Source organism: Gasterosteus aculeatus, chromosome 9, assembly GCF_964276395.1.
Source record: "Gasterosteus aculeatus chromosome 9, fGasAcu3.hap1.1, whole genome shotgun sequence".
Classification (NCBI taxonomy): domain Eukaryota; kingdom Metazoa; phylum Chordata; class Actinopteri; order Perciformes; family Gasterosteidae; genus Gasterosteus; species Gasterosteus aculeatus.
The window spans coordinates 13,224,349-13,252,325 of NC_135696.1; the positions used below are offsets into that span (position 1 = coordinate 13,224,349).

The window sequence follows — 27,977 nt, forward strand, 5'->3', positions numbered from 1 at the left end:
TTGATCTTGAGCTCTGGCTTCAACTAGAGCTTTCACCACTTTCCACCATAAATACTTCCTATATTGACCCTTTGAGGTAAATACATGATATTATCCTGGTTTCCTGGGACAGAATATAATGAACAGCAGACAATAATCACAGTACATTTAAATAATCATTATTTTTGTGACTAAACAAATAATAATCTGAAATTGAATATTTGCGAACTAGGATTAGGACTGAAGTTGGTTAAACGATTTTACTTGGTGAAAATAAAAAATAATATATATAGTATATAATTGTATAGGTTTTCTGGAGCAGAGCTTTTTGACCACTGAAACCTTTAGTTAAGTTTTAGTTAATTTAGACTGAATTTCAAACTATATCAAATGCCAAATTGCCAAGATTTTGCTGTACAAATTGTATTTTTTATTTGAAAAAAACAAACATCTTCGTGAGTCTTCCTCCAGTTTCTAATCACCACATCTGCTCCTTTTACTTTAAATGGCTTCTTAAGAATCACGAAAATGGGTTTCATGTTTGCTGCAACTCCGGAACGATTAAAGGAAAGTAATCTGTGAGCAATGACCTGAATCTTTTCCTTTCACGTCCCTGTTTTTCAGCTTTTTCTCACTACATTTTGTCAGTTCTGCTGTCAGCGCTTTCGTCTACACGCGCGGTGCTGTTGACTTTCTGAGGTTAAGATCAAAGCATAGAAAAGGATCAAAAGTAGCTGAGACTCTTGCCGGTCAGACATCGCAAGATCACACTGTTTTGAAGTAATACTGTTAATCTGATTAAAATGATGTCTGTGGAGCAGGAAATGGCATTTTTTAGGCTAGGCAATAATATGAATGCGGGTGTGATTATCTGCTTCAAAGACACACATGATGAAATACAACAGTGGTGTTGCTGTGTAAATCCATATAATTTGTCCAAGAGGTGAAACAAAAAGAATAGCAGAGCTAAGAGGTCAGTGTGACCTGTCAGTCTCAGTCCAGGCAGACTTCTTGTTTTACATTGTTAACCTACAATTTGTCCCAGCATGCCTCTCCTTTGCCAAGCCTTGCTGGTCTTATAGATCACTCATCCTCTCTTGTGTGTAGTATTTTCTGCATTATCAGTTGAATTGGGATTTTGATTGCAGACAAACGATGCATTTATGATCTTAAAACAGAGTACTTATCTGCGTCTCTGTATTTCTGTGCTCAGTTTCTTGTCTCTGTTGTCTCGCCCCAAAATCTGTCCCCTTATCAGATGTTTATTCTTCTTAAAATTGCTGAATGATCACTGAACATGGTATCAGAGCAGTTTTATTCACATTATCGTAATGTGAATCTATGACATGCTTATGCCAGATGTAGTGAGTCACAGAAGCTATTTTAGATGCACTATATTGGCATTATCCCTTTTTGTCATATTACATTTGAGCTACTTTTAGTCCTCTAAATAGGTCACATAACTGATACAGAATAATATTACCAGAAACGAAATTCCTTAATTACTCTTTAGGTAATTGTTTTTTTTTATTATGATACATTGAGCTGCGGAGTCGGAACTTGTTCTGTTAATACAATTAACCCTCGTGACCACTAGATGGCAGTATGAGCGCGCGCAGCTGTGCTGCGAGACGCAGGACGCGCCCTCGCTGTGACGTCAGAACGCGGAAGCAAAACAGTGCCACAACACGGGGAAGGTACTGCTGTCAATTATTATGAGTTTCTTAAAAATATTCTTTACCCCCCGTCCTGATTGTGTAATTGTATCGGACTGAAGCAGATGTCTGCTCCTCCCGGAGAAGATCTGGTCAACCAATGGGAGAGGTCAGAGGGCCGACACACACACACACACACACACACACACACGCTCCACAAGGTGCTGGCAGGTGTTGCTGCAATGTGTGTGGCTCTGTGCCATCAGTCCCCAGCAGCCATTGATTTGTGAGTTTGTAATGACAAGGCCAGTGGTAACGCCGTGATTCCGGATTATCCAGGGTGTGTGTGTGTGTGTGTGTGTGTGTGTGTGTGTGTGTGTGTGTGTGTGTGTGTGCGTGTGCGTGCTGGGGGACTGTATAAATCCATCTGAGGACGGTGTGTGTGATCCCTGTGTGGAGAAGTAGGCAGAACTTCTGTTGATGATATTGACATTGTACAAATTGGGAAAAAGGAAAACAAATGTATATTTACTAAACAAAAAAACATTCCCGGCTTACAGTTTTTTTTTATAGCAGAAGTGTCTTAAACAGTCAATTCTATACATTGGAATTATTTCCTGTTATTTGGAGAAATCAAGCTACTTATTTAACTTTGATTTACAAAAATGTTATACCCTTTTTATTGACAACTGTTTTCATTGAGACCCCAAATTCTCCCAGCAGAACTAGACAGCACTATCCAAACTCTCCACATGTCCTGAGTAACAAAATGTAACAATCTTACTTTCTAAACTATGGGGTATGTTTGTTATTCTGTTAAAAAACATGTTGGACTCAGGAGTCTGTCGTCTTGTCCAGCGAGCAGGCCCGTCTCAGACTGCAGGTGGTGGAGGAGGACACCGAGGACTGGCAGCGAAGCCCGGACTTCTCGGGCCTGGAGAGAGTCGGAGGAGTGGACCTGTCTTTTATTAAAGGGGATGAGGTCAACGCCTGCGCCCAACTGGTGGTGCTCAGCTACCCCGACCTGGAGGTGAGACGTCCCCTTGTGGATGTAAAGAAATGGGAGCTTCCACCCTCTGATGGGGAACTTTTTAAAACTAAAAATCGATCCTGCTCAGGCTTCAACCTGTCCGATAATTCTGCTTATGACTTTAATTGTTTACTTGTAACTGGCTGAACCTTTCCTTGTCACATCACATTACCCGTGTGGGAGGTGAATGTAACGTTTCTTAGCCTGCGCACGGCCATGAGACGGTACAACCGTAATGGAAGACATGCGGAATCGTAGTTTTGGTTCGTTTTTGTGGCGAGATACGGTGGCTAATTATGCGACAGACACCCCGAGTGCTTCGGTCCGTACTGACTCATACGTATGAGGAGACTACTAACTTATCTTTGAACTCATATTTGTAATTTTGGGTCATTTGCGCATTGGCATTTATAAATTATTAAACAAATTAAACTGTTGTCACGCATCATGGAGAGCATACGGGGAATGAGACACTGTGTTTTTAATACTCTGCTATTGAAATGGACGCATTGCAATCGTACACGGACCATATGTGCACTATACTATTGGGAAAACGTTAACACAAACATCAAACATTCAGACTCAAAGGGGCCTTTGAATGTTATTGATTCACTTAGTTACCCCCCCCCCCCCCCCACCAACCCCAATGGGTGTGATGAATTTTAATGTTCTTAACCCACAAGGTTTGTCTAAACTCAACCAAATACATTTTCTGAAAGCAGACTTGCCAAGCATGAAAATCAATACTAATACACCTTAGAGCCGAGCTTTATACACAACACAGCTCAAGCTGGAGCCTTGTTGCCCAGGCTCTGGTTCAAGTGACCTCGGCAGTTCTAATTTTCATTTTATTATTCTTTTTTTCCCCCTTATTCATTACTGTTTCACAAGCTTTTCTCCACCGTGGCATTTATCTGTGCATTATCACATCATCACTGCCGCCTGAGACCATCCGGGACACGAGGTAATATCGGTAAGATGACACTCAGTGCGTCACAGCCCTGGCAGTTGAGAATCTCGTCAATAAAAACGTTCCCCGCGTAACAAGCTGGCCTTTTATCACTGTTATGTAGCGGGAAGGAGGGGGGGGGGAGGGGGCTGGTGATGAAGGTCGCAGCGCGCAAAAATACAACATTGGCATACCCTGAATGGTAGTCTATATTTTTGATTGCTAGGTGTGTTGTGAAAACGTCCTTGTGTTGCGCGTCAGCGGCTTGCCTTCATCCACCAACAGAAGCATTTGCGTATTTGATTTGTTCGTTGCTCGTAGGCCTTGGAAAGAGTCGTTTGCAGCTGCTGAAACTCATGCACAAAGGTTTTTAACGGCAATAAATTCAAAGTGCTGTTTTAAGATTAGGAGGCGATATTTCCTTTAGTGCTAAAGTGGGTTGCTATTGTGCACTGTGCTTGTGTGTGTTAGTGTGAATGAAAACAATTATTGCGCTCTAACTATTGAAACTAACCGAATCGCATCGCATCTATTATTAAACAAAAAATATAGAATATAACCCTTTTTGTGTATTTTCTTTTCCGTAGAGCTGGGCACTGGACATTCTTAGAGTGGATATGCTCGCTGTAATATCTAAAATAAAATGTAATAGCTGTATAACCTTCATCTGTAACTGTGTCCACTGAACCCGGCGGGCTACCTGGACAGAACAACTTGTCTGATGTTTAGAACATGCTCACAGCCTTCCAACACAAAGTAACAGACGTGTCATCTTAGGCCAGATGGGGGATGTGAGTGATGATCTCACACAGCTTGTTTGTGCATCTGTGGACTCAACCTTAAACGCCCACTTGGGTGGACGCATTTGTCCAAAGCATGCGGCACTCTGAGCCTGACAGTGTCATTGTCTGAGCTCCACTCAAAGCCCCGACCGGCTATTGCACTGAATTGGCTCTGGTTACATGGGGCCGTGTCATTGAGCGAGCAGCCAGGGGGTCCGAGATATTAACCGCGGCTTCTCTTCTCTCAAGGTGCTCTACGAAGACAGTCGGATGGTGACCCTGACGGCTCCATACATAGCCGGCTTCCTGGCCTTCAGAGAAACCCCCTTCCTTCTGGAGGCTCTGCAGCGGCTGGAGAGGAACCAGCCCAAACTTCGGCCTCAGGTCAGCTTTTGCACGCACTCAGCGGAGTGCCGGCACAGAGGCAGAGGAGCGCACCGCGGTGGGACTTTTTCTAGTTAGAACCGTGGTGAGGACATTTGGCTTTAAAGGAAAGCGCCTGCATTTGGATCTACTTCCTCGAGGTGCTAGAGGAGCACCTCCCATGTTGTTACTGACACCATCACGCTGAGCCGTCACTCGCCCCTGTTCATCCCTCTCTCCCTGCTCATCCTCGCCCACTCACTTCAGTTTGTCGCAGCCCGCGCGCCTCCCTCGCCTCCTCCTACCCTGGATCTCAGCCGCCATGCACAAAGGTGTGCAGAAAAAACACACACACACACTTGTACTGACATTTAGCCCTGGGCAGATGCAGTCCCCGCTTCGTTCCTCTGCAACCTTTGCAGTGAGGTTTTTCCCAGTGACTTATGATCCCCAGCTGAAATAAGTCAGGGTCACCTTTGGCTTTGTGAATGGATCGCTGTAGTGCGGCTGGAAGCGGTAGATTATCAGCGCGTGGATCTTGTCTCTCACGAACTGTGTCTTCTTCGGGATGAAGACGCCCTGCTATCTCACACTCCATTGTCCCCCTCACACATGCAGTCAGTCCCTGCAATGCTCTGGGACATGGAGTCATGTGCAAAGAGGAGCGGGGGGGGGGGGAGGGGGGGCTTGATGTTAAGGGAAATCTACACCACCAATTTCCCCCCCCTAGCGACCTCGCATCATTTAACGGGAAATGTGCGTTGTTTTTTGTAAGGGTTACGTCAAGACTCCACTTGTAACAAAACACGTTTTAGAAGCTGCTCTTCATCCATGCATCCAAACGAGACGCTTCAACACTATCTGCCGAACGTTTTTCAGCCTCACGCCTCATGGCGTGTGTGGAACTATGTGTGACACGCGTGGCATTGTGTCAGCGTGGGAGCAGCGGGGTCACGGACTGCGGATAAGCAGAAAACCGCTTCACAGCGGGCGTTTTTCACTCGTTTATATCAAGAGAGCACAGGTGCGTCCAATAGCGTTAACGATGCCTCTGCTCCACCGATTCACGTGAACGATTCACGTCTCTGTTTTTGTTTCTTTGTGCTGTGGCATGTCACATGTGAACTTGTGCGAATGCAGAAGGGGCCTTTAGCTTGATGTTCATTTCAGCTGTGCTCTCTCAACAGGTGGTGTTTGTGGATGGAAATGGTGTCTTCCACTACAGAGGTAAGTTAAGCTGCCCTGTAGGGACTTGTTATGCAACATTTCCTTCTTTATTTAAGAGCTCTGCTTTAAGTGGTGCAACTTCTGCTTTGGCCTGACGAGATGAACCTCCAGCAGCCTCTACTATGATAACTCAAAGACATAGAAGTTACAATGACTTATCTAAAGACAAACCAAATGTTCACTAAATGTAGATGCCATGAAAAGAAAATATTGTACAGCCAATACCGCTTTATAAAAGTTAATAAACTAATTGGTGGCTAAACTAATAAACTTTGGTGAGCGGGCAGGACGGATACCACTATTAAATCAGTTGTGTGGCAGCAGATTCAACCGTCACATGGCAGGAGTTAGTTTCCCTATGCCATGAAGAGTAACTCCGGTTTCCTTGTGGTTTGACATTGTCAGAGTTCGGCCTGGCGTGTCACCTCGGCGTGCTGTCGGGGCTGCCGTGCGTGGGCGTGGCCAAGAACTTGCTGCAGGTACAGGGGGTGCACAAGAATGAACAGCACCAGTCACAGGTGAGACTTGTTTTCAGTATTTCCCATTCCTCACAAAGTTGTTTATTTAGTTTACCAAAGAGGTGTGTGTGTGTGTGTGTGTGTGTGTGTCTTTGGCAGTATGACTTCTATTACAAGCCAAGGCCTCTTTGTGTAGCGAATGCACAAAGAACCCTGTGACTTTTGGAATATAAATCAAGCCGGAACAAATACCCATCGGTCAAAGTGTACCTGTGAGACATCACTAACTGGATTTAATTAACATGCAAATGTGCACTTTGTTTCAGTCTGCAGTCACTTGTTGAGGAAAGAATAAAAACAAGTCAAATGTAAATCAGCCATAGTGGCAGCAGTAGTGTGGCCAGTCTAACATAATAAAAATAAATATGGATTCAAAAAGACTGAGTTGCCTTTTGAATATTTAATGGCGAGACTACATACATCTATTGCACATATGCAGCTGTGGGTACCTGAAACTGGAAGCCCATAATGTCAAGTGTGACGCTTTCTTCCTAAGAACGCTGACACTGTTCATTTTGACTTTAGGAAGAATTGTATATCTAACAATACATCTGCATATCAAGCCTAGCTGTTCAATGACTTGTCGTACGGTGGATGCATTTACACACACTATTGGGGGGGGGGGGGCGTGTAATCTCCAGCAGCAAAGCAACACTAACATGGTCTGAATCCTCTCATCCTTTTTCTAACTCCATTAGCAGGCAAAGAGACCCCGCTCACATCCCCATCTCTTCATGTGCGAGCGAAACCTGCTAATTCAATCTTCCGTAGGAGTGTATCCATTTCCCCTCGATTACAGTTTGTAGCTTTGCTGTCGGAGGATGTTGATCCTCGGGGTGGAATCGGATCTTTGTCTCTTCTGAGGATGGAGTCGCACACATCACTTGATAATAATCCCAGTGGCTCGGGTATCTTCATTACAGGTATCTGGTTGCTCCCTACAGCACACAACCATGTTGCACCTTTTGGGCTCACGCCGTTATCTTTGGATGAGTTTCATGAGTTTTTCGAATTACCCCCCCATATTGATGTAATCGTAACTCCTCTGGGGCTCCGTGTAAGTTGTCTGCAGACACAGGACCGCGACGCCTCCGGCGCCTGTGTTTTTGTGCGCGCAGTAGGAAATGAACTGTGAAGTAAACGGTGAAACACAAGACCTCTCAGGGTACCTACGGGGAAAGGTAAGAAATCCGATCAGCCGTTACTGAGATCCACGCCGCCACGCGCCATCGACAATCAATACGCTGCCACGCTCTAACGCTCAGAAAAGGTTTCCCAGAGTTCTGCCAGCACACAGAGGATTACAAAAAAAACAACGTGTGGTCTGAGTGATTCTGACGGTTGCAGAGAAAAATGTCTCTCGGTTGCTGTGATTGAATGAGCACGCCGCTGGAGCAAAGGTGTGTGTTTGTCTTTTTATTAGACAACAGGAGCACAGTGGGGCACAACTCTGAAAATACACACAGTGCTTACACAAATGTTTCTCATTCATTTGTGGATTCTTAACCCGTGTGAAATGAGATTATATATGTATCGGCTTTATGTGTTGAGTGCATGTCCATTTATTCATTTAAAAAAAATTATTTTAAGTTTTTATCATTCTGTAGCTGCCCAGTGGTGTTCCTTTTTCATGAATTTTAAAACGGAACATTAACGTTTTTGTTGTAACTGTCTCGCTCAGCCGCTGATGTCCCGGCTGTAACTCAAACTAGAGCGTTATTGATGACTTGCTCTGTCTTTCTGACTTCTGCTATTCTGGCTCCAGTCCTACTCTTGCTTCCAAGGAGCCAAACCTCTCCATCACGCACGCGCGCACACAGACACCCTTGGCCTCATCCCGGCTGGGATCGAAGGCCTTGTGCGCCCCCCCCCCCCTCCCTCCCCTATCTCCTGGCTGCTTGCTGTAATCAGTCATAGTAGAGCAGACACCCCATCCATCACGGGGGCGAAGCTCCCTTCATCGCTGTGGCCCATCACCTACAGCACAGCCGTCATCAGCGGCCAAATCACTACGTCTCACTCTTTGACCTAAACTTGAATTTCTATTTAAAAAGAAAGGTTTTATAAAACGCAGATGGCTTGAGTAACTCGTGCACTGGTACAAAGTATTGCCACGGTTTATTTTGATAACATTGTATAATTAAATTTCACAGATGATTTACCTTTTTATTTTGTATGGCTCTCGACGCTTAAGGCCACTTCTATCTCCGGCTTAGCGAAAGCACTCCTTGATGATCAAGGATGTTTTTTTCAATTATTTTTTACATGTATTATGAATGTCTATAAGCTGATGTAGATGTATTCCATTGTTGCTATAAGTTAGGTTTAAATTATTTTATCGGACCAGTTTGCTCGTGTTGATGTTTCGCTCAGCTGAAAAGAAAAGTAAAGCGGACAAACCTTTTTTTTTAAGCGGAATTTTTGTAATTTGTCTTGCAAAAAAACCCTTAACCACTATTTCAAAGCAGAACATAATCATTTGTGAAATCACCTTGGTGGTCTTGTCTGGAGAAAAAGAAATGCACTAACCATTGGCACATCATTTTTTCAGAGCCAAGAAGGAAAAACATGTTTTTCGCCCTAAAGCCTGACCTCGGTATAAACGGACACAGCTGTTTTTGTTGTTAAAGTTGAGTATAAATACAGTAGTTCTCAGTTTTTGATTGTAAAACATACAAATGTATGGCGATGAAAGCCAAGTCCCACAGGTGAGGGAGAGGCCACGGCCGGTTAACAGTTGTCCCTGTCTGCTGCCGTTAGTAACGCTGTGCATCTCTTTTTGCTTTGATGTGTGTCTTCTCGTCCGCAGATCGCTGCTCTGCAGAAAGGAGGAGACAGCTTCCCACTCACAGCCGCCTCTGGCAAAGTGCTCGGAAAGGTGCGACAGGACACACACACACAAAGAAAATAGAAACGTACTTTTTTTAACAATGTCGTTGGGCCGCGGCTGACTTTGAGGAGCTAAAAACGTGTTGTATGATCACAATGACGGAGACATGTGGTCAACCTAACGAGACGTTTCTCCTTTTGTGTCCAGGCACTGCGGAGCTCCGACAGGAGCTGTAAACCGGTGTACGTGTCCGTGGGCCACAAGATCAGCGTGACCACGGCTGTGCGCCTCACACACTCGTGCTGCCGCTACCGGGTCCCAGAGCCCATCAGACAGGTACACACACACACACACACACACACACACACACACACTCTGCCGCCCATCGGCGAGCAGCTACGTGAGAGAATGTCTTGTGGAAAAGGCAGAGCGAGAGGCAGAATATGTAATGTTCAGATGGAAGCTGTGCGGCAGAGCGAGCGCTGCTCCTCAGCGTGCCGCTGTGAAGCGGGGAGGTGTGTGTGTGTGTGCGGCTCACGCTGTGTGCAGCAGGGCCTGGGAGACTTGTATGCAACCAAAATAGAGATGCTCAGATTTAGCAACGTAGAAAGTCCCGTTTCAAACAATAGTATGAAGCTAATTGTCAAGGATCGGTCCTGCAGAGCTGCAGTGTGGAGACAGATTGTCAATACGGTTGTTCTAAAAACCAACAGCCAGCTGGTTGGACAGTATACTTATTCTCATGATAATTAGCTTGCTCTCTTGGAACATCTTGTAACATTACATTTCTATACGTATACACATTTTGTTCGAGAGGATTTTGCCATTAAACATGGAGACTGTGTGTTGTCTCCTATATATGTGCTTATCTTTGGTCTTGAAGATGCAATACACACATTGTTTTGATGCAATGATTACATTTTTCAAAGTATTCAATAGACTTTTTTTGTCATTTCCTGTATGAGTTAGTAAAACAATACAGGGACATTGACCCTCAATTTTGTCACTTAACCAAGATGTGCCGACCATTCTCTTGTGTGCAGATAATCAGTGTCTGCTTTCCTGCTTCAAGAGCACGGTTAAATGAGTTATACTTTTAACTCTAGTGTCGAAAACAAACAAACATGATTTGAAGTCATTTGGTTTTGAACTAATCCTTCGCTCTGCCTCAGGCTCTTCGTATAGCTGCCACTAGGCTGCGCTGTGCTTCTGCTGCTCAATGTGCTTTCACCTCCACTCGCACAGAAAAACCCAATCACGCACACACTCACAACCTCAAAATCAGTTTTTCTCCAGAGGAACTCAGCCCCTCGTGTGTGCGTGTGTTTGTTTATTACTTGTAAGTGTGATGTGTTTCGGATTGAGAAGTGGAGGAGCAGGCGGTTTCCGGCATCCGCGCGGACCGAATTTGGACATCAGAGGGAACGTGGGACGTCTCTGCTTCCTCTGTCCAATCAGTGGCCCCTTACTATTGTTTTCTCTCTTCATCCAACTGTTGTCTTCTCTTCCTGACTTCCACGATTCCCTTATTTTCTCTGTCCTGCTCCCACTTTTGCCCGGCCTTCTGTCTCCCTCTGGCTTCCGCACATATTTTCTATTCTCTTCACTGCGGAACAGAAAGAACACATGACAGATCAAGAGCTGGTGTGCGTCGTGTCCGGAGTTGAACTCCGAGTTTACTTCTTTCTTTCGTGGGCAGATTCATGTCCCTCGGGTCAGCAAATCCTCGGTGGCAACTTGTTGAGGGGCAAAACAATCAAAATCTGACAGGAGGACAGTCTGAATTCTACTAAAGCTGTCTGTGTGATGCCTCGAGCCCCTCCGCTCATTATGGCAGATTGGAGGCAAAACGGTGCACATTATACATGTGATGACCTGCTTAAAGAAGAACATATAGAATAAGCCGATGTATGAAGTTGATATATCTGCACACATAGTCATGGTTGGACTCAAGCTAAATGTTGCCAATATATTTAAGTTACTATGAGATCGAATAATCAAATTATTAGCTGTAAAAGTTATCATGATTATTAAAAGTTTATTGTGCAACAGATGCGCTCAATCAAAAAGTCAGACTTTGAAACAACCCAATAAAAACTCCTGCAGTGACGTTTTCTTTTTTGTAAAGTGCAAATGAAACCTTCGCACATTCGCTTTCCGTCTTCCCCGCCCCTCTCTCCACTATCTAATACGCCCCCCTCACAAAGATGACATCATGGTTGGATTCTGCAGTGAAGGCTGATGTGTGAAAGCACTGCAGTAGACTTAATTCACAGCACCGTTATGCTCCCCCAGACGGTTCAATGCTCCCACTTCCACTGTATGCCATGCTTCACCTGCATGGCACGGCGAGCTGACACCTGCCTCGGTTCATTTCCTTATTTTTATTCTCCTGTCACTGTGCCGGACAGAGTGACGAGCAGAGCTCGGCGGGAGGAAGCTGACATGATGTTGCATTAGTGGCCATTAAAACCTTTTGTAGAAGCGCATTGTGGGTTGTGGTTCATTGTCTCTTTTCATGGGAACCACATTCTCGCCGGCTTGTGAAGATCATGCATCGGTCTCTGGCTACTGTTCACCGGCCCAAGCTTCTCTTTCTGCTTAAAAAAAAAAAAAAATATATATATATATATATATATATATTTATATTTAAAAAGTGAATATATCATTTTTATATATTTTAGGATATCGTCGTGAGCTATGATGAACTCTAATGAAAACCTTTAGCACTTGAAAATAAAGTTGAATGAAAAAAGAATTTTCATACAATTTTGATAAGTGGTGCTTTGATACTCTTTGATTTTTTGACGTCTTCTGTAGATGTATAGTGGTCTATTAACTACCAGGCTCCTTTTTCTTATTTAGTGTTTGTGTTTATTCAAGACGTGGTTTTTATATTTTTTATTTATATATATCTCATCATAACCATAACATCATGAGTGATTGTACTGCAATGGACTTTTGTCCAGGAGTCGGAAATAAACACACACTATGAATTAGTCCTCTATATTTACTTGTCCATAGTTTTGGTAAAACTGGTTGGTTCCAGCATGCAATTTATTTTTTGTGTGTGTGTGTGTGTGTATATATATATTTTTGATTACATTACAAATTTTCTGTAAGCAATCGACCTCTGGTATGATCTGATAACATTCTCTGCTCTGGTCATTCGATTTTCTCGTCCAGCATCCCACTGTAACTCTGACGGCTTCAGTCGTTTTATTAAGCCGGGCTTTTCCAAACACTCGGCCAGCATTGCACACAACGCTAATGTTTGTTTACATCCTTGTTCCCGGAAGTCATCCCTGAGTCAATCCTTCCCAGACAACATGCTCTACTGCCGGGCGACCTGGTCATTGACATTTTGTTATCACACCATTGTTCGGTTTGGGGATTGTCTATATTTTCTTTTACACCTTCAACCCTTTCCCAGTGCTTTTCCAGTTCAAGTGAATCGTTAGTTAGTTAGAAATAGATTACGCTGGACGTTATGCTAAATATCCCAAACATCTGCGTCCTGTTGCCTCCTACATCCACATATACAACAATCTGCGTGACTCGTGGCTTCAGCAGGTTTCTAAACTTAACTTGTGTTGCCTCGGTATACATTTGGTCTGTTGGTCATCATCTCTAAAATGAAATCCAATACTCCGCTTGGTCCACACACTGATGATGGGAAGACCTCCACTAGTAATGGGACTCTGATGCTGTCTGAGACGTACACTAGCAGACAGAGAGAAGAGGTCTGGAAGTAGGCTGAGTGCTTTGCGGAAGTCACTAATTATGATCCCTCAACGGCAGAAGTTACCTGCACACTGTTTAAAGCTCCTCAGTTTCCAGAAACTATTCGGTGTGGTGGAATTTGTATTTCTGTCCTGACGTTTATTCATGGCAGCATCAATACAATCTCCTTAAAAGCCTCTGATAACAGCCTGCATGCACAGAATGAGATGGAGAAACCCCCGGCAGTCCAGAATGAAATGTGTTTTTTCTGTGTGAGGGTCTGCGCTCCGTCTTGCTACAACCAGCCACGCTTTTCTCCACTTTTTTGACTTTCTTTCACGTTAATTTGGATTTTCTTTTTGTCACGGTAGAGTTTTCCTTTTCTGTCACTGCCGTCCCTCATGCAACCATCTATTAACCCCCACAACCCCCTCCTCCTGCTGCTGCTCAGCCTCCACACTGAATAATTCAGGCCTGTTCAGAGCTGGTGTATTTCTGGTTGTCACATATACAGTACTACAAACACAGGCCACAGTGAGCACCTACCCACTTACATACATGTACACAAGGAGTCGTGCCAACACACACACACACACACACACACACACACACACACGCTGATTTTAAAACAAACAAGGCTGTTGACCGCAACAAAAAAGTACCTGTGCGAGACCGTTGAGACTTGAGTGTCCTTACAGGGACTTGACACAGTCACTGTGCTCTGTTCTGCTGTTCCAGCAGTGAATAATAATTAGTCTCACTTTTTTCTTCCACTGTATGGATGTACAAAAACTTTGCCTTGAATGTGTTGTGTATGGAAACACTTAACTTGGAAAAGAGAAACTTCCAGTTCATGTTCTTGGGGACAGATCCCAGTTCATAGAATTAGTTTGTTTCTTCCATAAGAGGATAATAATAATGAGTAAATAATGTGAACATTAGTAAGAAGCGTGGACCCTTTTATGACCAGTGTTGTAAACGGACAGTAGCATGAAGACTTGCTTAGAGAGTTAAGCACAACATTTTTGAAATGACGGTCTTAACAATGGCGGCTACGACATCCACTCGTTTTTGAGTTTCTTGTGTGTGTGAGTTTTGTGTTGACTTCAACTGAGGATCTGACCTCAACAAATACTTCTTTTTAAAGCTGCATTCACTCATTTCTTCAGGTTTAATGGGACTAAACACAGGGGATATGAAGTGTAAACGGAACATGGACATCCTTGCATAAAGATGGCAAACGAGCGAACAGTTGATTATATTTGCTTTATTTGCAACTGTTATGTCGTTTTTTTCCTCCCCGCTTCAATCTATAAAGAATGGAATCTGTCTGTGAGTCTAAAGATCACCAAATTCATTAGGATTCATTGTGACAACCAAATATTACAGCAATTCATCTAATATTTATAAGAGTATTTCTAAACCGCGGTGTTTGTTTCAATGGCTTTGATCTCTGCCATGTGAGGACTCGCTTCTCCCTCTTTTGGAAGTCTGTGTACGTAAGTTCGACATCGTTGGATTTCGAAGTGTCAGTCGGACAAAACAAGCGATCTAAAAATGTCACCTTGGGCTCTGCGACACTGACCGCTGTTTTTTTCCTCATGGTTCGTTAAACATTTCATCAAATTAATTAATATTTCAAATATTAGTTAATTTCAGCTACACTAATAGAAATGGGACATACACGCGTTTCCTGGTCTTTTAAAGATTGTCTGTGGAGAAGCTCGACTGTCACTGATGACAACACACCGCAATGTGTTTAATTGGAAAGAGAGCAGCACAGTGAGAGAAAGAGAAGCCCATGAAAAGGCACGTAGCACATCTGACCGGGTAAAACGCCCATGAAGACTGACACCCGTGCTCCGCTGTGCGCGCTGTACCAGCCGGCTCGTGCAACTTTTTTTTTTCCTCAACGCGCGGAGAGGATGTGACTGATCTCATGCTGGAGCTTCCCCTTCTGGCCCAGAGGCTGTCTAAATGTTAATGTATGGCGTTCTGACATTCTGCTGCTTCTGCAGCCACTGGACTCTGGACCTCCGCAGAGGGATCGCAAGTCTGTTGGAGCAAGATAAAAGTGGGTAAAAGTAAAATGATTGGTAATAAAAAAAGAGAGAGAGAGAGAGAGAGAGCGCGAGAGGAGGTGCATTCCAGGGAGAAGGAGAATTAAACAAATTATTTGGTAAAGCGAGGGAGGATATAGAAAGGGGGAAGCAGTAGAGCAGAGTGGTATAGCTGCAGGGCTTAAAGGGCTTTGGGGGACTGGAGGATAAAGATCTGCCCCGGGCCACTGGACGGAAGCCAGAATTCTGACACACATTTGTGTGTATGTGTCGAAAAAACCTGCCAGTAGCTCTTAGCAGAGAGCCAGCAGTGCACGTGTTTTCACCTGTGCATTCCCACCCTGCCGGGGACCACGGCACAGGAAAAGCCCAACTGACTTCCTCAAGGGCTCTCTTTGGTCGGCTGTCACATTCTCATAAATCTGTCCCACTCCATTTTACCTTTTTGGTGCACAGAGTAATAATTTATTGTACTCTAAGGCAGAGTGGGACTTGTATTATTGACATGGTGTGTGTAGGTTCACACTGCATAATTATGGCCAACATTTGGGATTTCTGGGGTTGCTTTCTAGCGACTGCCTCAATGACATTTTCTCTTGCTTTAAAGGAATAATTTGGCAAGTTCATAAGCCGAGATCCCAAAGGTTGGGAGACCAGATTGATACCTCTCTCATGTGTGTGTGCCCGAGGTGGCATCATCAACATTGATGAGTCGGATGCACTATTTAAATCAAGCCTGATGTTGCCTTACAAATGAAGGAATGTTCCAAACAATAACAAATAAATATCTGGTATATTCCCCGTATCGGCCTGAGCGCAGGTGTCTGTATCGGGACTGAAAAAGTCTGATTGATTTATTCTTAGCGCCCAACTTCCGGTTCTAAAAAAGTGCGGTAAAGGCAGAAGTGCTTTTTAAACGTTGCTCTCTTCCTCCTCCCAGCCGCTGTCCGATGAACTCCCCGAGCATTTAGCAAACCGTTAAAACGTCTTCAAACATCTTCTTATAACTTGTGCGGGGAAAAAGAGAAAGGTTTTATCCTTGGGGCTTCTGCAATGTGTTGGTTCTGCCTTGATGGACAGCGAGTTTATGACCTTTCCAACTGACACACAGTGTTTTGGGATTGTGGCTGCAGGAACTCATTTTAGAAGGGTTTATTGACTAGACGTCTCTTCACGCGATCTCTCTCTTTGACGTGGAGGTCACCAGTGGGAGCCGATCCGGCACCACCTCCCCTGAGGGAGGCACAGATGTTTGTCACCTTAGACATCACACCTGGAAGCTGCAGAAGGAAGCTTTGAGCAGCCTTGACGCATGACTGGTGTGTGTTTCAACTCTAAGTGTCCCATTCAATGATTTCACACGGGTTGTCGAGAAATGTTTTTCTAACAGCCAGACAACACAGAGGGGCGCTTTACAAAAGCTGAGGTCAGCGTTTGACTCGCTTTGGAAAGCGTTTGGTTGACAGGTGGTTCATCCAATCACCGGCCACATATTTCTGTGCCAACCCTTTTCCACACTTGTTCCAGTGACCCTTTTGTGTAACAAACCATCCAGAAGAATAGGTTATTTATTCTTAACTATTGCAACTACCTAAACCTAATTTTAAACTAGACCGAAAAAAAACAACTTCAAAACAAAAGAGGCCTTTGTCGAAGCAAGTAGTCAAACATCTTGGTGTCAACTGGCTGTGTAGAGCCGTTTGATTATCAAAGTACCAGGTTTATCATTTCAAACAGCTTCACAAAATTTGAACACTGATCAAAAGCTGAAGTGTGTTATTTCTGTTTGATGAAAAAGTCAGCTGAAAATGATCAAACCCGGCATTATTTTTTAGCCTTGCACGGCAATTAACAAGAGCAGATTGTCTCCAGCCTGCTCAGATATTTGGATTGATTGATCGATCAATCAAACAAACACTGTTGCAATGGATCACATGTTGAAGTGAGAATACTCATGTCAGTCCAATGAATGAATACCTGCTTCATATTGAATGACTGTGTCTCAATGCAGCTTGAGTGAATAATTGCACCAGAGGGTTTTCATATGTTTCAATACCCAACTGGGACTGAACTGTTATTTAGATCAGCTACATGTTCACGTCTCCACCTTCATATTTCACACAGACTGTTTCTAACGGGTTGAATCACCAACCTAATATAATGTGCGGCCTTAAGAACATGTTTTGCTCGCCCTCCGTGTTGAGGCTTTGCTCTGTGTGCTCGGCATCAAGGCCTCTCATTTTCATTTCAAATGTGTTCCGCTTGTATGTGCGTTATTGCTCCCTTTTTGATCGCAGCCTCAAACAGTTTCTGACAGTTTGGTAATTGTTGAATCTCTTTTTTCCTGCTTCCCTCCATCTTCACCCCGACTCGCTCCGCAGGCTGACCATCGCTCCAGAGAGTACCTTCGCACGCACGTCCCAAGTGCAGATACATACGACACAAAGACATGAGGTAAGTGACAAAATACACCTTACACATGTGCGTTCTCACACCTCTACGTGCGCATTCGCACAAACACAAAAAAGTTGTTTAAATGGTACCGTGGCACATTACATGAGAGAGGAGTGACTCACTCAGGCTTAAAATAGGCTTAAACGCAACAGCAATCGACTCATTGAGGAATTTCCTCAAATCTTAAAGTAAAGCCAGATTTGTTGGTAGAAAGGCTAATTATTCTTGTCTAATTTGCTGTGTACATTGAGCAAACTTATTTTAGAGGAGGATAAACTGACCTTCAGACAATTGCAGATTGGAGGATTAGCCATAAAATTAATGGATTATTCTTTCTGCCTCATTAGCTTGATCACAGTTGGTGCAGAGGAAAGATCCAAACGTTTAAATCAAACCAGTGAAATTAAACTCATACATTACAAAAACTGTGTAACCTAAACAGCACCGGCCCTAATTTTTCTCATCTAATTTTCTCTTCACAATGTGCAAATTTATTTTAGAAGTGTTTTAGAAGATTCTATTAGGATTTGCCATGAAAATAATTGTCTGTAAATGCCTTATCTCTGCATGTTTTTTATTGGCTCGATCAAAGTAGTGGAAGATGAAAGATTTAATCAAAAAGTGTAACTCAAACCCAGAAAAAATGTAAACTCATACAATACAAACCCTGTATGGCCTGCACAGCACCGGCCCCCATCTGTCAGGAAATCATTTCTTAGCTTAGGGAGGTCAGAGGTCAGTAAGTGAGCAGTAGTCCTGTAACTGGTTTGGATTAATTTTCTTCTCCGAGGTGTGAGTCTTAGACTAAGGCTTGTCATGGTACTCGTCTCTAATCCTTCTGCAACAGAGGCGGAGGGTTCGGAGGTGAGTCAAGGTTAGAAAAAGAGCGGTGAGGAAAAACCCTTTGATCCTGTGACGTTCATCTGAAATAACGGGCAGCGCCGCTCTCCTCAGCACCACCTCCCTCATTACAGATCAAAGCCGCAGACCGGTTGCGCACTCAAATGCTTCGAAAAACCCCAATCATCATTCACCCTGCGATGAGAAGTATTTCTCAAATTGTGCATTCAGAACGGAGGAGCAGCAGCTCACACTTAGTTCGGTTCACAGTTTCTCACACGCAGACTCACAAGGGTTGTGTGTGTGTGTGTGTGTGTGTGTGTGTGTGCGCGGTGCGCCCCACTGGGAAACGTGATGGGATGTCCGTGTTCATCCACTTGGAAGCTCCCCGGCGGGGTGAATCCTCCTGAGCGCGTTCCGCTCTTTGATCAGCCTCTCCACAAAGAGACGGGAGACGGGGGGGGCGGCTTTGTGCTGAGTCGGCAGGTGCCGGAGCAGGTTCCTCAAGGCCACTGATTCCCAAACTTTTTCTGTCAGGGCCCCCCGTCAGGATAGACGGACATCGTAAGAAATCTGCTCGCAAGCGCCTCACCAGCTGGTTGTGTCCCTGGTTGGCGGACGAAAATAAATAGCGTTTCTGTCTCTGGGAAATGAAGGACAGAGACATGAAAGACGGAGCAGCAGATGAAGACATCTGAACAGAGGAGGGAAGCAACAGGTGTGCAGAGGGAGAGGATGGTGGGGGGGCGGGCGCAAAATGATACTATCTTCTCAGTGACGTGCTGCTTGTTTCTGGATTTAACTTTTTCTGGCGCTTTTGATTGCTTCTATTGTTAAACCACCGTGTGACTTTACAGATACCCAAACTAAAGAAGTCAGCACAACAACTAGTCAGGTTACCTTCAGGTAGGAGAACGGAAAAAAATGATCGTAATAAATCCATCAGGCATTTATTTTATGCTGCACTCACTCTGCTCCTATTTTGAACTCCCATTTTTGTTTTAACAGTGAAGTTAATGAGTGACTTTTTAGTTTCTTTTTTCCTCAATTAAGACACTTATTTATTCAACCAGGGATTTTTTCTGCTATAACTGATGCCGCTTTAATGTAACAGGTAGTGTCATTTCTGCTATTTGCTCTTTTATGATGAATAAAATTAATGAACTTCATATTTTTTTAACCCCTATATGTGATTGCTTGGTATGATAATGAGACCAGAAACACAGGAAGATTGCTAATGAAATTCACCAAAGATCCCGACTGACCTTTACAGCAGGAACACTTAACTGCCTAATAAAATAACTATTGCTTTTATTATATGTGAGTAAGATTTGAAACTATCAACAATCAATTATACTCTTCGGCTTCAACTATGGGCGTTTTCAATCTATGTCATGCTGCTATGCAAACTCCAAAAACATTAGTAAATCTCATGGAAAAAAGCAGAGGTGGTCGGCCAGATGTTGGTGCTGAGCTCTGTGGGGGGCAGACGCTCTCATTTAAAGGTTTAGTGATACGCAGTTGGCTGCTTGAGTAGCAGCGACGGGTAGTTTTATTGCTTGTGAGTTAAACTTTTCAACTCAACATTTTCGAGTTGTAGTTGATCCGTTATGGTTAAACAATTACCCCTTTTCTAAAAAGTCTACTCAACCTCTGTGTGTGTCTGTGTGCGTGTCCATGCTTGGCCCAGCAACTGTGGAGCCAACGGTTCTGATGCCAATTCCGTACCAAAGGGACAGTAACTAAAGCGCGTCCAGATGACTCGGCGGCACAAAGCTCCAGAGCCTCTGGCTCTTTGTCTGTTCTGCACTACCTGTCAAACCGCTCGGATGAGTCAATACCTCCATGTATGAGGTTGTGGTTCGCTAGCAGGAAAAACGGTAGATTGGGCCTTGTGAGTTGGGAGTGAGCCAGTGCCCAGAGCGAGGCTGTAGTCCCTTGGGCGAGAAGGTAACTCAAAGTAAAGCCGCCAAAAAGGGTCAGTTTGTTTTTTTGGCCACGTGCAGCTGGAAAGAGGCCCTGGGTTGCAGCCAGAACACGCTGGAGGGATTGCACACTTTGTCCGGCCTGGAAAAGAAAAGTAACATGTATGTGAACGGGGCGCTCGTGGTCTGCACGGTAGCGCAGTTTGTTTGAGCACTTAGTTGGGTCTTTATGTATTTGTCACTTTGCTGTTTAGATTATGGATCCTTCTCATCGACCCAGTTTACAGCAGCAGCAGATGAAAAAACTGATTAAGGCTAAACGTTTGTTTCAAGCTTTTGGTTGCCTTAAACATTTTAAATTTACGGTGCTTTGAAATCATTTTTTGCCATGTAAACTTTTGATGATGTTGATGTCAGTTTTTGTTTCTTTGGTTTGAAATGTCTGCAATTAAAAAGCGAAAAACATGGAGGGTTCATTTCTACTGGCAATATCATATCAACCTCCTTTATATGCCGCGTTTACAGCAGATTCAAACACTGCAGCTTTGCAGCACAGCCTGTTGTTACAAGAGACATTTTCCTTTTCCGTGATTTTGTTTTGAATATAATTCAGAAAATTATCCTTGTTGCATTTGATGTTGAAGCTTTAGTTACAATAAAGATGTTTTTCTCCAGTCAAGAATCTTCCCGCTATGAGGTTGTTCCCTTTTCTTATCAGCCCTTGTTTCACCTCCTTCACTTACTGTCCCCGTTTGTTCCAGTTTTGCTTTTCATCAATACATCTCTGTGCTTTGTGTATATTCAGCCTCTCTAATCTGTTCATTTTGGCTCCTTCTTTTATCTGGCAATGAGTTAAAACTGTTGGCACATTCTTTTTTTTTGTTGCGATATTAACAGATTGAGACATTAGACATTTTTAACTAACAAAGGAAAACTTTGAGCCAAGAGGAGGTTTATTTTTTATTAATCTGCTCCCTGGGAGTTTTGGTGTCTGTTTTTCTTTTTCTTTTTTGCTGCTTTTATCACTTGCCTTGATGCGTCTTTTCCTACCATGCCTCCATCCCAGTGGAGGGGGCTTCACCGTGTGCCTGAGGCGGCTGCAGCCGTCCGGCGGGGGGCGGCAGGCATAGTCACAGTTACAGTGAGTGTGTGTGTGCGTGTGTGCGTTTACAATGTCTGTGTGTATTTGTGTGTTATGCAACGAAGTGGGGAAGAAGATAGGAAAGGAGCTTTGTTGCCAAACGGTCATTAATCGTGTGTGTGTGTGTGTGTGTGTGTGTGTGTGTGTGTGGCTTTATGGCGTTGAGAGGACGGGTAATGGGGACGGAGACAAATCAAGAGACTCTTGAAGGGCGGGAGCGAGTGTTGACACGGTATCATTGGACTGTAAAAGGGTTTCATTCCATGTATTAGAATTCTGTCATCTTGTTCCACGCCAACGATACCAATTATAGAGAGCGAAAACAATAAAAAGTGTCTGCTGCAAGAACAAACCCTTAAAAACATTGACTCCCTGGCATGAGAGGGGCAGGAGGGGGGAGATGGGATGACGTGGAGGGTTAGCTGCGAGAGAAAAGCCAATGCTTGATGTGGAAGCCTGCAGATACAGGAGAGACCCCCTCCCCACACTCCCTCCCTCCTCGCCTCTCTGTTTCCCTCCTCATCTATCCTCCCTACTTTCTGTGTGAGGAGAAACCGCATCCATTTCATCACGCCGGGCCTCACACGAGCCCTCAGTGACGTGTTTTGCGCGGCCTCGCCTCCCTCTGCCACAGCGCCGCTCAAAGTGTTGATGAATTGCCACCAACCACCTCGTGTTTTACCAAACACATACCTACTGACACGAAACCCCCCCCGTGCACTCCTCAGCGATAACAAGAATAATCGCTGAGCCCCAGGAATGACAGATGGGAAGACAGACAGAAGGAAGGGAAACCGGGTGGGTGTGTAAGTGGGTGGGGTTCGGGGAGGGGGCAGAAATGCTCCTTCTTTTAGGTCTTGACAGACAGGTGGAGACAGTTTGCAAGAATAGGAGCTTATCGGTTTTATAGTATAAAGTATAAAGAATAAAGAATACAGGACAAACCGGGTCTCCTGTTACTTACACCCACGTCTTTAACCAAGCCGGCAAAAACAACAGAAATGTAATACTTACTTAGTTGAAGCAATGACGCTTGAATGAATCAGGTTAGATATGTCATCCTGTTACCTCCAATATATTGAACAAATAACGTTTCAAAAATTGTGAAATTTTATTGATATTTGCATCTTCTACTAAACTTCTGGTACTGTGACACCAATATTCCTTCTCAAAAACCTCCATAAAATCTATATGTGCGGAAAGTTTAGCATTATTTCATACACTTTGAGACACTTTTTGCCTGGTTTATTTGGAACCGAAGCACTGTGTGTATTTGTCAGTGTTTTGTATTTCTGTTCCGCTCTTGTCAGCAGCGTCTTGTTGTGCTGTGGCATCCTGACGTGTGTGTGTGATTGATAGACGACCGGGCCGCCGCCGCCTGGCACTCGAGTTATAACGACAGGTGAGCTGCCGCAGTACAAGACGAATGGCCTTGTTTATCTCCAATGGAATCCACAGCACAAAGTACACCCACTCAAACCATCAGAGAGTGTCCTTCCCCCTGCAAACGGGCTGAACAGGTGTCTTTCCGTCCACAAAACTGAACAACTTCTACGCTCTCCTTGTAAACCACAAAAATCAATGCAAACTTTTTTTTTTTTCTGTGAGGCTTCAAAAGATAAATCAATCGCGGCCGATCTATTGTAATAAGGACGCGTCATCCTTGGAGAGCCTATAAGGGATTCCGCGAACATCGGTTATTAGATTTTTCAGCATTGGGCCCAGGGCTTTTGTTTTTATCGAGTGGCTGTTATGTGAAGTCCACCCCTGCTTAGTAACTCCACCGTCGCTGCCAGCAGGCCACCGCGCTCCCGCATGTGGGATTCTTTAGTCGGCAGCGGCGCTCGGCTTTGTCAGGAGTAGCATCGACTCTCCCGGAGGCCTTTCCCACTGGCTGCAGGGTTCAGCCGTTCATTCATTTCCCACCTGCTTTGGTGCGTAAGACTTGGTCAGATGTCAATGATGTTTTGATCGGCTACTTTGCAGATTCAGAAATATAAATCAACAAATAAATTAAGGACAAATAGTGAGAAATATAATATATATGCATATAATTATCAACGACTTTAACGATGAAGTGCCATTTTGAAAGCAGGACTTTTAATTTTTGTACTAATATTCAGATCAAATACCAGAGAACTTTTTCCACCGTAGTGCTTTTAGTAAACTATTTGATATTAAACATATTGGTTGTCTAAATATAAATGTTGACGACATAAGAAGGTCTCTGTGTGCCACTACTGGTCATGTGGGTTGCTGATACCTGAACGAACCCCGTGACGCACTCTGCACGGCTCTTTCGGGATCCGGGGTCTTTATTACTGGTCCCCCAGGTGTGTCTTAAGATGATTGTAGTAGTCATAGTAGTAGTTCAATTATATACCTCATTTAAGAACAAAACCGAAATAAAAGAGGTCTTAAAACTAGATTTTGACACTGGCAATATTATGTAATTAAATCTGGTGTATTTGGTTCCTTCAGGCCTTTTTTCACTAGCACCACTGTCAGGAAAACTTTAACTTTAACTATAAACTATAATTCCACTACTAGATGTATGAATTGGGGTCCCGAGTAACTGTTAGTAAGAGTTTTTCTTGACCTCCCATCCTTCCTCAAACGGCTCAGTTTTAGACCCGACGTTCCATGAGGATTGTTTTTGAATATTCAAAGCCCTGTTTGTTGCTCCTGCAACATCAATGTTGTCAGGATCTTGCAAGAAAAATAAGAGGAAAGATGATTTGTTTTAACTTTATTCATGTGTTTGTGTGTATTTGTGCATAAAACAATAAATACTGATAACCCTACAGAGAGATCACATGGACATCTGCCCGGAGCACTTCAGAGCTCCTTAACACAGTGAACTCGATCAAGCATCCGTCACTGAATAAAGATCTGTGTCTCTCTTCCTCTAGTTCATTAGGAATGTTTTCCTCTGTGTCTGGTGGACGTTTGCTCAACCAGTCGGGTGTTTAATCACCAGTCGGCACTGTGGTCCCTTCACGTGTTTAACTAAAATATGAGCCAATATGAACTTTATTCATAGAAGTTATAAACACATGAATTTATATTGTTTGTATCAACTCTCTGCATTACATCGCCTGATTTGGTGGTATTCTAAACATTGCATGGAAACAAAGGGATCACTGTTGGATCATTGGCAGAGCATGATTCATGATGCATGATTATGTATACGTCCCAGTCCCGTAGATTTACATATGTGGACTTTACTCCCTGTACGCAGGACATGCTCTATTCCTATGGTCACAATGACGTTTTCACTGCAGTGAAAATACTACATTAGCTATTTTATTCCAGAATTCTTAAGCAAACAACCTTTTGCATTGGGGAGCGGAATTTATCAAATAAATATACTGTACCAAATGGAAAAGTCAAGAGAAGGGATAATGAATATATTTTAGTGAGGGCGGTAGTTTTCTTATTCCACCTATCTAACTGATCCGTGGCTCATATTTATCCAAATACACAACCGGGGTCCCCTGTTACGCCCCAGTCTAGGGGTGCCTAAGGTGCAACATGAATAGGCCCCAATCTTCCCCGTCTCCCAAGTAGCCACACACACTTTAAGTTTATATAGGGGATATTTATTGAAAAAAAGCTCTAGGTTGAGAAAAACCCGGTATGTTGAGGTAAAAACAAACCACGGCTTCGCCGTTGGCCATCCCCAATATAACAAACAAACCAAAAAACGATCCTAGCTAAAAAATAAGACGCTGACCTACCAAAACAAAGGAGAAAAATAATGACATCAGTCTTACCTACCCAACTACTTTAAAACAGGAGAAAACCAACTCAAAAGAAAAACAGAATACTTATTCGGCTTCACGGTATAATACAAGTGGCTGGTTGGAAGAGGAGGAGGAGGAGGACGAGGGTTGTGCTCTGCTGCTGTTCTCCCCTGCTCTGGCCTGCTCTGCCTCGGACGCCATCTTGGCTTCCATTATATGCCGGCTGCAGCCAATCACAGGACGGGTGGGAGACAGTCCACCAATCCGCGCCTGGTTGTGGCACATCCCTGTTTGAATAAAGAAACCAGAAAGACACCAAAAGAAACCCACAAACACTACACATATGACCCCAGTCATAACACCCATTATACTCCCTCCCTCTACAGCACTTACAGTACAAACCCTCATGGTAACCCTTGAGCAAATAATTGATGCAGCTCACAGCAGGTTCAAGCCCTGGAATAATCACATGCCGATCTGCAGCATCAGCCTCTCATCTCCCCCCTCCATCAGGAGCTCCGGCGTCGTTATCCCCCTCACACGTCTGCTCATTCATTCACCTTTCTCTCTCAGTATGTACGTGTGCACTCACGGGAATGTCCTCTTTGTTGCGATGTGCCACTTACTCATTACTGGAGGAAAACCAGCGACTTCCACTCACTCACATAATTAATCACTGCAAAGAACCAACAGCGTCCGGGCTCCTTGGCTGCAGCCCTGCGTAATGCCCCCGTCTCCCAAGGTCCTGAATGAGCATTAGTGTGCATATTGGTGCAGTGTCGATTGACGTGAGTCGCGCAGGCCTGTGTCTCCTGCGAGTTTTCCGAAGATACTACATCCAATGCCATGCATCACGCTCACCACAGCTCATTTGCATTAGTTATACGGTGTTTTACTAGAGGCGAGGCAACAGTCTGATTTGTTGGATAGATGAGCAGTGAATCAGTGATATTTGACTTCAAACTCAAATGTCACACAAATGTCTTTTTTTTTGTTGTGCTAATATTGCATATTACTGTACACGATGATACATTGTGGTTGCTGAGAAGCCAGTCACAGACTGTACTATTCGTTATGTAGATTCTCTTCACTGACGGGGTTTAACAGAGAGACCCTACATCCCATCGCCCCCCTCCTCACCCCACCCTTTGGTGTCGAGGCTCAGCTGCCTTTGAAAGCCTGCACTTTAATGTCAGGCAGCTTCAAACATCCTTTCTTTCTCCGTCGGCGTAATCCCACCTGCTTTTCTCTCATTCTGAACACCCTTTTATTCTTACTTCAATTACCTCTCTTCCACTGCTTTTCTTCACTCCTTCTGTCATCACACCGTGCTCTATTTTTTTGGCACCTGACCCAACCCAAGTCTACCTCCCATCCCCTTCTCTGTCTGGTACACAGCTGTCACACATGGCTGTGAATCGTACTGCACTGACCCAATCAGAATATAGTATGAGGGGCCATCTCTTCAATGCAATGTGGCTTGTAAACAACTGCTTTGAAGCAGAAAGAGCGACAGACTCAACTTCTCACCGTTCACTGTTTTTTTCTGCTTTGAATCCCTGTTTAGTCAGGATGCTGTAGGTGTTGTTAAAGGGGCAGTACAGTTGAGTTCACAGTATATGGTGCAATCCTTTATTTATCTGAACCCCTGACATATTACATACAAATGTGTTGTTGTCTAAACCATCACAATAGCAGACGGTTCCTTTTCACTTCCACTGGTTAAAAGAAAGGTATTATTAGATAATGCATAATGCATCTCGGGTAAGAAGCCCGTAGGCTTCATCATGCAAGCTGTTGATGTCAACACTGCGGCTGCTTTTATTTTGGTGTTTCAGTGTTTTACAATCTCTTAAGGAAAGAGCTCCCCACTGTGTGATAAATGCACTACTACTATTACGAGTGGAACGAATGCTTCTGCTGCAGCTGGTTCTGTTACTAATACAGCTTCCCCAACTACAACCAAAACTACCACCAGCCTTGGTCTCCAGCAGTAAAAAACTACAGTTTTTTAGTAATACTTTATTACTTGAGTACATGTACTTGCATCTATTGCTACCCTTAGCAAATCAAATTTCAAATATTAGGCGAGACTGTCAGCTCCTGTAAAATACGCGGTTAGATGTCAAAATCATGAAGGCACAAATCCTTAAAAACTCCGCCTCTGATCTCGACTTGCGGGCTGTTTGTTTTTTTGTTATCTCCCGAACTAGAGCGGCAGTTTTCGTAGTTGGGGAGCATCTCTGTGGCCGGTGTCTCCGTCCCCGTCCCCCCGACATGTCCTCATCAGTCAGGTCCCTGATAAGGTCACACATTGCATGTGAGGCACCGGATGCTGCACCCGATATACTCAGAAATTCTGTTTTCTATTTCACAGATCAATAGTTTTTCGTACTGTTACTTTTCATACATTCATGATTCAACCAACAATATTCTGTTTAATTCAGTTTCGGGGAAAGTAAGACTACAGCTGTAATACATTTTTTTTTTTAAAACATCATGATTCATCAAACTGCTCTTCAAATGGCCTTCACCCATTACCCAAACATTCAGCCTTAAAGAGATTAGTAAAGAGCACGTTAAGAGAACTGGAAGGTATGTTTTGGTCCGCTTCACCTTTCTAGTTACATAAAGCTCCGTCTGCATCAGTGAAAACGTCTCTGCGCCTCTGGTCTGCTGACGGTGTCTGAACGAGATCCTTGGCCTTTCTCTGCCTGGCGGAATTTACACAGACACCCACACACGCACAAAGGGA

The 27,977-nt window shown here is 43.9% G+C and overlaps 1 protein-coding gene across 5 annotated transcripts in view; it reads left to right on the forward strand.

Moving 5' to 3' along the window:
• The first annotated feature begins 1,569 nt into the window (after positions 1–1,569).
• Positions 1,570–27,977, forward strand: part of LOC120825716 (endonuclease V) — a 31,485-nt gene continuing 5,077 nt past the window's right edge. For 2 of the 5 annotated variants that reach the window (XR_013468781.1, XM_078108933.1), the window contains exons 1-8: positions 1,570–1,676; positions 2,493–2,664; positions 4,645–4,779; positions 5,946–5,985; positions 6,391–6,503; positions 9,313–9,381; positions 9,541–9,669; positions 17,498–17,570. Coding sequence is in view for 4 of the 5 variants with exons in the window: in XM_078108933.1 (XP_077965059.1) it covers positions 1,585–1,676; positions 2,493–2,664; positions 4,645–4,779; positions 5,946–5,985; positions 6,391–6,503; positions 9,313–9,381; positions 9,541–9,669; positions 17,498–17,569 (822 nt within the window). In the remaining variant the exon portion in view is untranslated. Of the gene's footprint in view, positions 1,804–2,472; positions 2,665–4,644; positions 4,780–5,945; positions 5,986–6,390; positions 6,504–9,312; positions 9,382–9,540; positions 9,670–17,497; positions 17,571–18,947; positions 21,015–27,977 lie in introns of those variants that run through there. The other 3 variants (XM_078108934.1, XM_040187502.2, XM_040187503.2) reach the window with 3 other exon arrangements.